Source organism: Xyrauchen texanus, chromosome 44 (genome assembly GCF_025860055.1).
Source record: "Xyrauchen texanus isolate HMW12.3.18 chromosome 44, RBS_HiC_50CHRs, whole genome shotgun sequence".
In the NCBI taxonomy this organism is placed as follows: Eukaryota; Metazoa; Chordata; class Actinopteri; order Cypriniformes; family Catostomidae; genus Xyrauchen; species Xyrauchen texanus.
Genome location: NC_068319.1, coordinates 14,030,435 through 14,044,293, shown reverse-complemented (window position 1 = coordinate 14,044,293; position 13,859 = coordinate 14,030,435). Strand labels below are relative to the sequence as shown.

Sequence of the window (13,859 nt, the reverse complement as noted above, 5' to 3'; positions counted from 1 at the left end):
GTATCTCCCACTTCAGGTCCTGTGAGATGGTAGTGCCCAGGAACCTGAATGACTCCACTGCTGCCACAGTGCTGTTTAGAATGGTGAGGGGGAACAATGTTGGGGTGTTCCTCCTAAAGTCCACAATCATCTCCACCGTTTTGAGTGTGTTCAGCTCCAGGTTGTTTTGACTGCACCAGAAAGCCAGCCGTTCAAACTCCTTTCTATATGCAGACTCATCAGCATCCCGGATAAGGCCGATGACAGTTGTGTCGTCTGCAAACTTCAGGAGCCTGACAGAGGGGTCCTTGGTGGTGCAGTCATTGGTGTACAGGGAGAAGAGTAGTGGGGAGAGCACACATCCCTGGGGGGCACCAGTGCTGATGGTACAGGTGCTGGAAGTGAATTTTCCCTGCCTCACAAGCTGCTGCCTGTCCGTCAGAAAGCTGGTAATCCACTGACAGGTAGAGGTGGGAACAGGGAGTTGGTTTAACTTAGTCCGGAGTATATCTGGTATGACTGTGTTGAAAGCCGAGCTGAAGTCCACAAAAAGGATCCTTACGTATGTCCCTGGTCTGTCCAGATGTTGCAGGACGTGATGCAAACCCACGTTGACTGCATCATCCACAGACCTGTTTGCTCGATAAGCAAATTGAAGGGGGTCCAGAAAGGGTTCATTGATGTCCTTCAGGTGGGCCAACACTAGTCTCTCAAATTACTTCATGACCACAGATGTCAGGGCGACAGGTCTGTAGTCATTAAGTCCTGTGATTTTAGGTTTCTTAGGGACGGGGATAATAACGGAGCGTTTGAAGCAGCATGATTTACTCAGAATGATGCCATAAAACATCCAGTTAGCAGCAGTTCTACGTATGGAAAAATATTGTTGATGAGAGAGGTCAACGGAGAATGGCCAGACTGGTTCGAACTGACAGAAAGGCTACAGTAACTTGCAACACTTCGAACTTTGAGGCGGATGGGCTACAACAGCAGAATACCCTGTCTGGGACTTTATTAGGACCATAGTGTTCCTAATAAAGTGCTCTGTGATTGTATATCCTCTATTTATATTTTTTGTTTTGTGTCAGATATATCCTGTGCTGATTACAAAAATACTTAAATTATATCATCTTTGTATTTATACATTTTAAATGAAACTGCCCCCTTCAAAAAGCTTAAATATGTTTTTATTAGTAGCTTGTAGTGTAGCTAACTAATTTTTTAAAAGGGTAGCTTGACTATTTTAAATATTTTAGATTACAAGAAGCTTGTAGCTTGTGAATTTACAAGTGCAAAGCAGCTTCCTCAACCCAGGTGCTAACCACTAACCCACGGCTTTGACGAGAATCTAGTGTTAAAAAAAAAAATGAAGAAAAAAGTGCTCATTTTTCACAGCTCTGCACTCTGTCTGACAGCTGACCAGCTTGATGACATTGTTAATGGAAGAGGGCGTGTGCAGCTGAATGTAGGTCAGCGTGAAAGTGAAAGACGATAGCGCAGGAGAGGAGGCGAGCAGCGCAGAGTCCTACAGGTGACAGGAAACCTAGAGAATGTCACACAGGCCGTTAGACATGACAGGTGCATCTACGTCTCTCAGATGCTCCTCTGAACCACACACTTCTCGTAGGGCCTCAGCTGCAACATGCATGAGAAGAATACAGGGTTGTGTGTGAGTGTATGTGTTGCAGTGTGAGGTTGAGCTACAGATGTGGAGAACCAATCTACAGTTCTCTAGTTTCTCATCAAGAAGTATTGGGTATGGTGCTTACTGCTCATAAGTGTGGATGTGGCCATAGAGCAAGAGTGTGTCAAGGCAAAACTTACTCTTCCATTTGGTTAACAAACACTTAATTATTTTTATTCAACCAAAATACATATTCAGAATGAACTAAGAATATAAATCTATAAACTTTAATTTGAAAGGATGTCTATACATCTCCTCTGGCACCAAAGTAAGTTTTTCCCATACGGCATAGCTCTTGTCTATGCTACTTCATTGGCTCTACAAAGAAGTAAAGCAGTACGTTCAGCACTTGTTTTGCAAAGTACAGGAGGGAATATGAATTTGAAACAAGTGAGTGAAAGACTGTCGATTGAGCTTAACTTGTATTGAATCCAGAATATTCCTTCAAGTGATTGTTTTATGCTTCTTTAGAAGTGTGATTTTTAACTTTATTTCTAAAATCATGTTGAATAGTAGAATGAGTGAAGAACTACACTGTCAATGAATCCTGAAGAGAGCTCCACCAATCGAAGAAGTCGCTGTTTCCACTCCCATGATTGCATTGCATTGCATTGCAAATGACATTATCGAAATCAAAACCTACACTTTACAACTCAATCTTTTTTATTTAATTACGTAATTTGCAATGCTTCATTGGTTTGTTGTCAAAGTGTTTCACCTGCAAGGAATATTGAATATTCCCTTATGTCATTTTTTTGACTGACATTGATGTGCCTGTCCTCTACGCTACTTCTATGAATCTATGATTAAGCAAGCAAAACAAGTGAGTAAAAGATTTCAATACATCACAGTTTTGCATTGCAATACATAAAACACGAAGAATCATAATGTAATTGTATAGCAACCAAAATATTGATAGAATATTGTATCACCAGGACCCTGCTTATTCCTACCTCTAAAGAGTGGGTCGCTCTCTTTCTCTCTCCAGAATATCTCTGCCTTAATGATCAGATCATTAATCAAATCAATGCCTGGTTTCTGACATCACGATATGTCAAATAATTATTCAGTACTCCAAGTAGAGGTCGACCGATATTGGTTTTTTCAGGCCGATGCCGATCTTTTGAAATCCTGGTCGGCCGACGGCCGATTAATGCTGCCGATTTATTTTGGCCGATATTTGGCCGATATGTGCTTGTTTTTAACCTCTTATTTGAACCTTTTATTTGAAAGATAAAATGTAACACAAATAAATACATTTATTGAACACTTGACCAATCTGCACTTGTACACTTAAAATTAAAAATGTATAATGTAAAAACATATTGTATAAATAATGTATAACAAATATATTAAATAAACAAAGCAGGTGTTACGAACTGCTCCGAGACACGAAGGTTGAGATCCAAATGCAGCTTTAATTAAGGGGCAATCCAGACACGTAATCCAATATTCAGAGCATCCAAGAGAAGCACAAGCATAACTAGGGATGGGTATCGTTAAGGTTTTAAAGGTATTACTCTTACCTATACTACTTATCGATCCGGTACTTTAACGGTATTCTTAACGGTTCTTTTTGTTATATATATATATATATATATATATTACACAAATATAAACGTTATATAAGCACAGTGATATAATTTCAGGAAGGTCTACTAAAATTACTGTTCAGGTGTGGTCTAAAAAGAAATCTAATAAAGTAATCAATTGTAAAATAACACTGCATAGTTTATCATAGATAGATTAATGCAGATTAATACTCATTAATGCAGAAGTTATTTATTCAAGAGCTGTAAGTGATTTTCTCTTTGCCTTTTGTTGTTTGATTCGCAGTAATGGCTCAATCGTCACATGTTTAATAGAACGCTTCCCCTTTAAGACCGAGTGCAGATCTAATAGGCTCCTGATGCGCCATATTTTCTCCCCAACTATTTCCATAACTACGTCCATTTAAGACATAAACTGTGTTTAAGTGAATCTCCAAGCCGGTCGTTTTGACATATTTTTGTGTATAGTTGATCGTTTAGACGCATGAAACCCAAAGTAGTCTATACTTTGCTTGTCTCTTTGCGGTGTGTTTCGGAGCGCGCGCCGCCTTGGGAACGGTATCTCTTGCCCTCTTTTTATTATTAAACGCGTCCCGCAATTTAGCAACAGTAGCATTTTACGACAATCACCAATCGTGCTGATTCTGACGTTAAGTTTGAGTTTTAGGGAGAAATGTCAGTGCACCGCTGTGAAGGGAAGGAAGTTGTGCTAGACAGAATGCGGCTTATGTATAAATATTATTTTTATAATCTTTGGAAGGCGAAATCTAAAATAAAATCAGACTAATAATCACAGATCTAAACCAGGCTATGTCTGAATGTTTAGTTCTGTCACTCATTAAGCAGGGCTCGTTTTGTGCTCGCTGTGGCACCGCGTGAGCGAGTTCTCTCTCTCTCTCACTGCGAATAGCTAACTTGCATCACAGACAAATGGTTTCATATTATTATACATAGAAATGGCTGGCGAGATAAAATAACTTTCTCTTTATAGCAATAATACATGTATTTTCTTAATTTCTCCAGTACCGACAGCAGAACCGATAACGTCCGAGCTTACCAAAGCCAGTCCTTCAATAGCCTATACTGCGTTGGTATATTTTTATTACTTATTTATCTGCATTGAGTGACAACCCTCTCAAATATAAGACACACAAACAGAACAAATAAAAGTCTCAGATTCACTGTCTGTAATTGCAAAATTCTTGCTTACTTATTGTGACATGATAGCAACCCTTCTGCTGTGATAATGCAATTTCAACTACACTAAAAATATCCAAAGTAGCCGAACGTCATGTCAACTATCGCGTTTGTCACGTTTTTTCTTGAAGTTGGCAGTAACATATCAAAAGTTTTTAATTAAATATAAATAAGTTATACAAATTTAACCCTTACTGTTTTCTCCAAGGAACTTAGCTCCTTCCTTAGGCACTGGATGAGGTCTGCTCACTCTGCTGGAAAATGACTCTAGGGGCAGCGTGCGTCGAACACGTGTTCCACAACAACACTAGGCTGCCCACAGATGCGCCTGCCTAATAATCGTCTTGATATGCTTGGATATTGGCCGATGCCGATTATGTAAAAATGCAAAAAATCGGCCGATTAATCGGCCGGCCGATTAATCGGTCCACCTCTAACTCCAAGTACCTTTTATGTGTCTGTGCTTGACACTCCCTAATGTCCCCCTTTAGACCCAACTGTAATGAGGTACTTAACCCTGACCAGACTTCATAACATAAAACAATCTAGACATGTGTGATCTTTCATGAGGCGACAATGAGTGCTTTGATCTAGCTTTGTTGTTTTAGAAGTTGAGGTATGTTGTCACCGTTTCGGGTCATTTTACTTCCACTGTGATGGCAATGTAATGATAGCCTCTGGGGCCCATGATTCATTTTGCAGCTCACAGAGTAACGTGTGCCTATAGTCTGACTATCCTCACAGAGGTCAATTCCTGTTGGACTGTGGTGGCCTTTAAAGGACAATGTGGCTTTATTGCAGGACAACTTAGATGTGGCTTCTCACACTAAACTCTTCAAGGCCTGCAAACTTGCTTCATGTTCCCATTTGGAACCTTATTTTGTTGTGGATGTCCTAATGTAGATACTGGATTTGCACTTTTCTAAGAGCTCAATTAAAAATTGAAATTATATTTTGGTTGAATTTGTGAGATAATAAATGCAATTGATTGTGTAAAATATGCACATAATATTGTAATATCAATCGCAGGCACCTGAATCGAATCTAATCCAAATCTCGGCAGACATTGAGGTATTGCCAAAAATCGTATAGCTGGCTAAGAGAATCCATATAAAATCGTATTGTGATGAAACTTGCGATTAACACCCTTAACCTTACTGCGTTGTTGCTAGGTTATAACTTACTTGTTACAACCTAGCAACCATGCAGAGCACCATAGGAATTTTTGGAACACCTTAGCAACCAAAGCAGAATTAAGTTGCTGACTCTTGAACAACTAAGGACAAACTACATTTGCAAAGAGGAGGAGGGACCTAGAAAATTTGTGTTATTTTAACCAATCCCGATATATTTGGCACTTGTAGCTGTTATGGAATTTTTTTTTTTTTGGAAACAAGCTATTTTTGCTCATCCCAGATTAAAATTCATCTATATCCTGCTGAGCCATGGTATTGCATGCGGTAGAAATGAGTACTATGGAGTACTGGCTCTGTTCAAGTATACTCCTGCTCCTCTCGATAAGAAGTGAGGCATCAAAAAACCACATTCGCCCCAGCAATGCAGAGGGAATTAGCATTTGTTAGTTGCCTCTGGGCTGAGATTATTGTTGTCTTAAATTCAATTTCTCCTACCTCAGGACAAGCCTCTGAACAAGGATTAACACTCTCTCTCTCTCTCTCTGTGTGCATCCATTACTCAATGTTTTCAAAGGTGCTTCTTCTCCCTGGCTTTGTGGCTAGCATGTGACATGTTATCAGTCTGTACCGCATGGATCAGGTTGAAATGATTCATGGACATGGCTGAGCATTGGTGTGTCAGAGGTGTTAAAGTCTAAACAATAGCTGTGAACTCAACAGTCAGCACATCGGCTTCTCTTGGATTCATTTGTGTAGTGGTGTCACTTTCCAGATGTTAGAGATGTAAAATATTGCAATTTGTTTTTGCAAATTGATTCGGTTTGATTCTTGATTTCTCACTAAAATAACAAATGGTAGAATATTCAATCTATTGTTTAAAATGTTTTTTTGTATACATATTTACTGGAATTACTATAATGTAATGTATAATATAGTTTACCAAGTACAACGTTGACCAATAAGAGGCATACAGTATTTTAAGTATTTGGACATATTTGAATATTTGAAATATTGTTTTCATGTCATTCTATCCCTGTGCAATATTTTCAAATTTTCCGTGAAGGAAATCATATCATTTAATATCACTAGTTCGTAAGTAGTTTTAATATATTTTTCATTCAAAATCTGGTCAAATGCTCCTCTGGTGGTGTTCTCAATGGATGGTACAAGCACTGAGAGCTAAAAAATAGTAGCAGATCACAAGCCCCACATGTGCTATGAGTGTCTGTAAACAGAGCACTGCCCATTCAGTGAGCGCTCCACATTTTAAACCGCATTTTTATTTTTTTATTAAACACAGTCTTTTTCGATTCATGGTATGAGTCATATGGACTACTTTAAGGGTGCTTTTATGGTTCAATTGTCATTTTTTGAGCTTGACTGTAAAGGCCACTGCCAACACATGGTATCGTGTTTGGATCAGACTTATTTTGTTAAAATCAGTATCAGAACCGGATCAGTGCATCCCTCACAGTATAACTCTCAATAAAGTACTTCAGAATTCTGAGATAATCAGCGCTAGCTCCCTGTTTGACCCCCATGTCTCATTTGCCAATTACCCCCTTCTTTTGTCGGTTCTGAGTCGATGCTGATGTGCTAATTGCTTTGTTACCGTTTTGTTTTGACAGGAAGATACACTAATGCAATGAGCTAATTAATGGGCCTCTATAAACATTCAGATTTAGACAAGTAATGCAAATGTGAAAAGGTTTTTGTCTGACACCAATGAAAATTGAGAGATTGTTTGTGCCAAACATGAGAGTTTGGACTACAGGTGTCCCTTTGCAAATTGCTGCCTAACAAAATACCACTGCGAATCCTAAAAACGCGTGTGTGTGTTGTGCCTCAGAGGGACTAGTTATCTACTGTTCCTCCCGGCCCATCTCCAGACCTCTCTTGGGCTGAGTGGCCTGGTGTAATTAAGTGCCACCTGAATGGTTGTTCCGAAAGGCGGTTTATCTGCCTGCTTTAATCCCACAGAAGTGAGGGGGGACGGCATAGAGGGGAGGACGAGCCCCTGAGGGCTGCAATCCATGTTTTCCAGCCACACGGCATAGTGGGAAAAGTCAATTTCATGAATCACACTGGGACAAAAACTTTCTTAATGACTTGTGGTACCTAGAGACAGAGTAACTCATTATAGGTTCAATCTGTGTCAACTCAAATAGAGGTCCCTGATTGTTTTGTATAATTTTACTGGTCTGAACAGAAATGATAAACATACAGTAAATGGAAACCAAAATATTAAATACCACGGATCAATATTTACAGAGTAGTCCATTACTTTTTAGAGGGTGGTCAAAATGACAATTTGCATTTGGAGGAAAACTACAGGTATATAAAATAATCCTAGAAAGGTGGCAGCATAATTATTTTATTTGTTAAACAGAGATATGTTGGTCTATTAAAATAAGTTGACTTCAGCACCTCTTGTTGCATTATATGGCAATGGTGAGTCCAAAAATGGGAACACACACTTTTCTGTGTTGTTTTTCCATAGTGTGAGTGTTTATAACTCCAGAAGTATTTAAGGTATCTTGATATTCTTTTAAATTCCTTATATGGTTAAATCCCAGAGTAGCTCTCAATGTGGCTCCATCTGAAATTTGTTTAATTTGACCTGTTTACAGTGGTCGAAAACCAAATGTGTTTGGTTTTTCAAAATGTAGTGAAGTAAAAGTCAGTAGAAACAATTACACTCATTGAGAAGAAGCTATTCCAATGTATTTATGTTTCATTGCTATACACATCTGCTCCACAGACAGTTCTTTTTTTTTTAAGCTTAATCTTTCAGTGGTATTCAGCTGCAACAGGAGCAGATTTTGATTTCATTCTCCTGCCGGGGCCCCAGTGAGTGTCTGTGTTCTGGCATAGATACATACCCTTCAGACTGCATGTATTAGATTGTACCATAGCCTCCTGCTGTATAAAGAGAGACGTGTGCAGCACATTAACTCTCAGAAAAGCTCAAGGACATAAACTTGTGTCTTTTAGTTCAATAGAGAATGCTAAGAGTTCACTTTTTATGTCTACATTCATGCTGAATGCTGATTTCCTGTCTGTTTAATGTACTGACCCTGGTGCTGTGGTCTTTGTTTCTCTCCTTCTCTCAGACGAAACCTCACCAAGCTCTCGCTGATCTTCAGTCACATGTTGGCTGAGATCAAAGCCATCTTCCCGGGTGGACAGTTCCAAGGAGACTCATTCCGCATAACCAAGGCAGACGCCGCCGAATTCTGGAGGAGATCTTTTGGTGAAAAGTAAGATTGGGCAATTTCTCTTGTTTCCAAAAGTATGTCAAATCAAAAAGTTGCAGATTGGTTTTAATGTATGAAGTACATTTATATTCTGCAACTTTTTGATTATAGATGTATCTTGATTAGAGATGTAACATATGTTACAAATACTTTGTACATTTAAAACCATTCTACAGCTTTTTGATTAAGTTTCAATTGATAATATCTGCAAGAACACATTTGGACTGGACAGCCCCTAAGACTGAGACTGTATGCATCAAAATGTTCATACATCTCAAATCATCTCAAATGGTTGCAGTGTACAAAGTTTTTTTTTAACACATGTATGCATGAAAGTTATGTCTGATAAAGTGCAGTGCTGAAGGCCGGTTAGAGTCCAGTGTAAGGGGCTGGTAACACCGAACTCGCTTGCGTCTTTAGTGGTTATGATTTTTTAAATTTTTTTAAGTTGATGCAATTTCTGCAAAACTAGCGCCACCAAACAGAATTATAATTATTTTTATTTTTTTTCAAAACAGCTTTCTGAATATGCCTCTCATCTGTCATTGATCAAACAAATAGATAGCTCCGCCCCAACTGGTTGAGTAAATGTTACTTACATTTACATTTATGCATTTGGCAGATGCTTTTATCCAAAGTGACTTACAGTGCACTTATTAAAGGGACAATCCCCCCGGAGCAACCTGGAGTTAAGTGCCTTGCTCAAGGACACAATGGTGGTGGCTGTGGGGATCGAACCGATGACCTTCTGCTTAACAGTTCAGTGCTTTAGCCCACTACACCACCACCACTCTACTCTTGAGAAGGGTCACTCAAAACAGAGGAATTTTTATAATGCCACAGAGAAACAGTAATCATATTTTTCAAGAAAATGTACCTATGAATGGCTTAACTATTGCACCACGACATGCTGTTGTGGCAGCGGGGGCGTGGTCAAGCGCCCGTCCGGGAGAGAGAAGCGGTAAGGGCGCTCACACCTGGGCCAAATTATGTCTAACACCTGTCTCTAATTGCAGTAGAGTGAGGAGAGCGGTTAAAATGCCAGCAGCCACAGAGGAGGGGAGAGTGACCGACAAGCAGACCCAGTGTTTTGCCATTTATACGTAGTGTCTGTAAAGTAGTGTGAAAAGAAAATAATTAAAAGTTTACCGTATCCTGGAGACCTGTTTCCTGTTGTCCTTGCAGAGAGAGAGTTTTACACTGGTGCCGAAACCCGGGATATTTGATTATTAGGAACACCTGTCTTCCAAGGATGGAACAGAATCGCCCCGTAGAGTCCTCCCAGCTGGCGGAAGTCCTCCAGTCCTCGCTACACTCCATCAGAGCCACCAACAATCCCTGCTTGAGCTCCGGCAAGACCAGGATCGTCGCTTCTTTGAAATCATGCGGGCTCAAGCAGAGGACCGGCACGCCATCCGGAGCCTCCTCAGCCAGGAGGCCGCTCCAGCCGCAGCCGCGACCCCGGACACCCGCGCCACATTGCCCCCACCCGCGTTACAGAAGATGGGGCCGGCGGACGACCCAGAGGCGTTCATAGACCTCTTCGAGAGAACGGCGGAAATTTGGGGGTGGCCCCAAGACCAGTGGGCGGCCCGTTTAGTCCCTCTCCTGTCCGGGGAAGCACAGCTCGCGGCACAACAACTGCCGGCAACAAGCCTCCTGGCCTACCACGACCTGAGAAAAGCCATCCTGCAACGGGTTGGTCGGAGCCCGGAGGAAAGTCGCCAGCTCTTCCGGGCCCTGAAGCTCGAAAAGTCCGACCGCCCGTTTGCGTTCAGCTCAGCGGCTCCGTGATGCCTGTCGGAGGTGGCTGCTCTCGAGGGACCGCGGCGTCGAGGAACTAATCGACCAGGTGGTACTGGAGCAGTTTGTTCAACGTCTGCCCCGGAAGACGGCCGAGTGGGTCCAGTGCCACCGCCCGGCGTCGCTGGAGGAAGCCGTCCAACTCGCAGAGGACCACATGGCGGCGATTCCTAGGGCGGATGAGCCCTCTCTGTCTGTCTCCCCTTCCCCTGTGTCTTCCCCTGTTTTTTTTCCCTCCCCTCTTCCCTCTCACTCTGCTCTCTCCCCAGGGTCCGTTCCTGCCCCCCGCAGGCGCGGAGCGTTTGCGCGCCCAGCTCCCCGGCCTTGGGAACACCCGCCAAGCCCTTCCCCATCCTTCAGCCGCTCTCCTCCTCAGGTGGGGGCACCCGCCAGCACGGGTGCGGCCGCAGCGCCTGGGCCGGTCTGCTGGAGGTGCGGAGACCCGGACCACTTCCGGGATCAGTGTCCGCTGATGGAAATAGGGGCAGTGGTACGGGTCTCCGATGTTCCACAGACTGCCCCCGATCGGGCTGGAGCGTACCGGATTCGGTAAGAATCCAGGGGTACATACCAAGCTTTGTTGGATACCGGCTGTAACCAGACCACCATCCACCAACGCTTGGTTCAACCCGGGGCTTTGGGCTCAGCTAAACTGGTGAGGGTAAGGTGTGTGCACGGGGATATTCACAAATATCCCGTGGTGACTCTGACGATCAAATTCAGGGGAGAAAAACATAGTGTAGAGGCAGCGGTTAGTCCCCGCCTCACCCATCCGCTAATTTTGGGTACGGATTGGCCGAATTTTAGAAAATTATTGGAGGGAGTTTGTGCGGATGGGTCCTGCGTGAAAGTGAAGGGGTGTGTGATGTGCGATGCTTTGGCGGGGGAGGCGGAGCCAGGGCCGTCCTCTGCTGCTCCGAGTGACGTGGGAAGGGGCGAGGTGGACGCCCCTCCTCTCCGGGAATTCCCGGAGGGGGACTTTCCCTTGGAGCAGTCGCGGGATGATACCCTTAAGCACGCCTTTGACCAAGTGAGAGTAATCGATGGTCAACAACTCCGGCCGGGTGTCGCCGTCTCATATCCGTATTTTTCGCTGATCAATGATCGCTTATACAGGGTGACGCAGGACGCCCAAACAAAGGAGGAAGTAACACAATTATTGATTCCATGGAGCCGTCGGGAAATGGTTTTCCAGGCGGCTCACTATAATCCTATGGCCGGTCACCTAGGGGAACGGAAAACACTTCTCCGTCTAATAGCCCGTTTCTATTGGCCGGGCATTGGCGGTGACGTCCGCAGGTGGTGTGCGGCGTGCCGTGAATGTCAGCTGGTAAACCCACCGGCCACCCCGAAAGCGCCATTGCGCCCTCTACCATTAATCGAGGTCCCCTTCGAAAGAATTGGGATGGACCTCGTCGGGCCATTAGAACGGTCAGCACGCGGACATCGCTTCGTGTTAGTCCTAGTGGATTACGCGACGCGGTATCCGGAAGCAGTGCCTCTGAGCAACATCTCCGCACGCAGTGTTGCAGGGGCACTCTTCAAGATAATCTCCCGGGTGGGGATTCCGAAAGAAATCCTCACCGATCAAGGCACAACTTTTATGTCACGAACACTTCGCGAACTTTACGAGCTCTTGGGCATCAAATCGATTCGCACTAGCGTTTACCATCCTCAGACAGATGGCCTAGTGGAACGGTTTAATAAAACGCTCAAGAACATGATTCGTAAATTCGTACACGATGACGCTAGAAATTGGGATAAGTGGCTAGACCCCCTGTTGTTTGCGGTACGAGAGGTCCCGCAAGCCTCCACCGGGTTCTCCCGTTTGAGCTGCTGTACGGGCGACGCCCCGCGGTGTCCTTGACGTCATCCGCGAAGCATGGGAGGAGGGACCTTCTAACAGTAAAAATGAAATTCAATTCGTTCTTGATCTTAGAGCAAAACTCCACACACTGGGGCGACTAACACAGGAGAATTTGCTCCAAGCTCAAGAACGCCAACGCCGGCTGTATGACAGGGGTGCTAGGCTACGGGAATTTGCACCGGGAGACAAGGTACTCGTATTACTCCCAACATCGAGCTCTAAATTACTCACTAAGTGGCAAGGACCCTTTGAGGTCACACGACGAGTGGGGATCTCGATTATGAGGTTGTACGTACCGATAGAGGGGCGCGCGTCAAATTTATCACCTCAACCTCCTGAAATTATGGAGGGAGGAGGCGGCCTCTGTGACGTTGGCCACGGTAGTTCCGGAGAGGGCGGAGCTCGGACCGGAGATAAACAAAGACTACAATCTCAACACTCCGGTCACTTGTGGAGACCAACTCTCACCGCGGCAGCTCACAGAGGTTTCTGAGTTACAAAAAGAGTTTGCGGACGTGTTTTCCCTCTCCCGGGCCGTACAAACCTCATACAGCACCACATCGAGACCGAGCCGGGCGCGGTGGTGCGTTGCCGCCCCTATCGCTTACCCGAACATAGAAAGAAAATCGTTCAGGAAGAATTAGATGCAATGCTTGATATGGGCGTAATAGAGGAATCCCACAGTGATTGGTCCAGCCCGGTTGTTCTTGTTCCCAAGAGTGATGGGTCGGTTCGGTTCTGTGTGGATTACAGAAAAGTCAACGCGGTGTCTAAATTTGACGCGTACCCAATGCCCCGTGTTGATGAACTGCTCGATCGGTTAGGTACTGCTCGATTTTACTCGACCCTGGATTTAACAAAGGGTTATTGGCAGATCCCCTTGACACCAATGTCCCGCGAGAAAACAGCCTTCACCACGCCGTTTGGATTACACCAATTTGTGACGCTTCCTTTCGGTTTGTTTGGGGCACCAGCCACGTTCCAGCGACTCATGGATCGGATCCTCAGACCGCATACCGCGTACGCCGCTGCCTATTTAGATGACATTATCATCTATAGCAATGATTGGCAGCGGCACATGCAACATCTGAGGGCCGTCCTGAGATCGCTGCGGCGGGCGGGGCTCACAGCAAACCCTAAGAAGTGCGCGGTTGGGCGTGTGGAGGTACGGTATCTGGGGTTCCACTTGGGTCATGGCCAGGTGCGTCCCCAAATTGATAAGACCGCGGCGATTGCGACTTGCCCTAGACCTAAGACCAAAAAGGGGTGAGGCAGTTCCTGGGGCTGGCTGGCTATTACAGAAGATTTGTGCCTAATTATTCGGACGTCACCAGCCCGCTGACTGACCTCACTAAAAGGGGGCTCCAGATCCGGTCCAATGGTCGG

At 44.2% G+C, this 13,859-nt stretch overlaps 1 protein-coding gene across 4 annotated transcripts in view; it reads left to right on the top strand.

Moving 5' to 3' along the window:
* The window catches only part of LOC127636489 (E3 ubiquitin-protein ligase CBL-B-like), a 91,741-nt gene that overhangs the window by 33,465 nt on the left and 44,417 nt on the right, over positions 1 to 13,859 (top strand). For all 4 annotated transcript variants that reach the window (XM_052116973.1, XM_052116971.1, XM_052116972.1 and 1 more), the window contains one exon: positions 8,660 to 8,806. In XM_052116973.1, the coding sequence (XP_051972933.1) occupies positions 8,660 to 8,806 (147 nt within the window). The remainder of the gene's footprint in view (positions 1 to 8,659; positions 8,807 to 13,859) is intronic.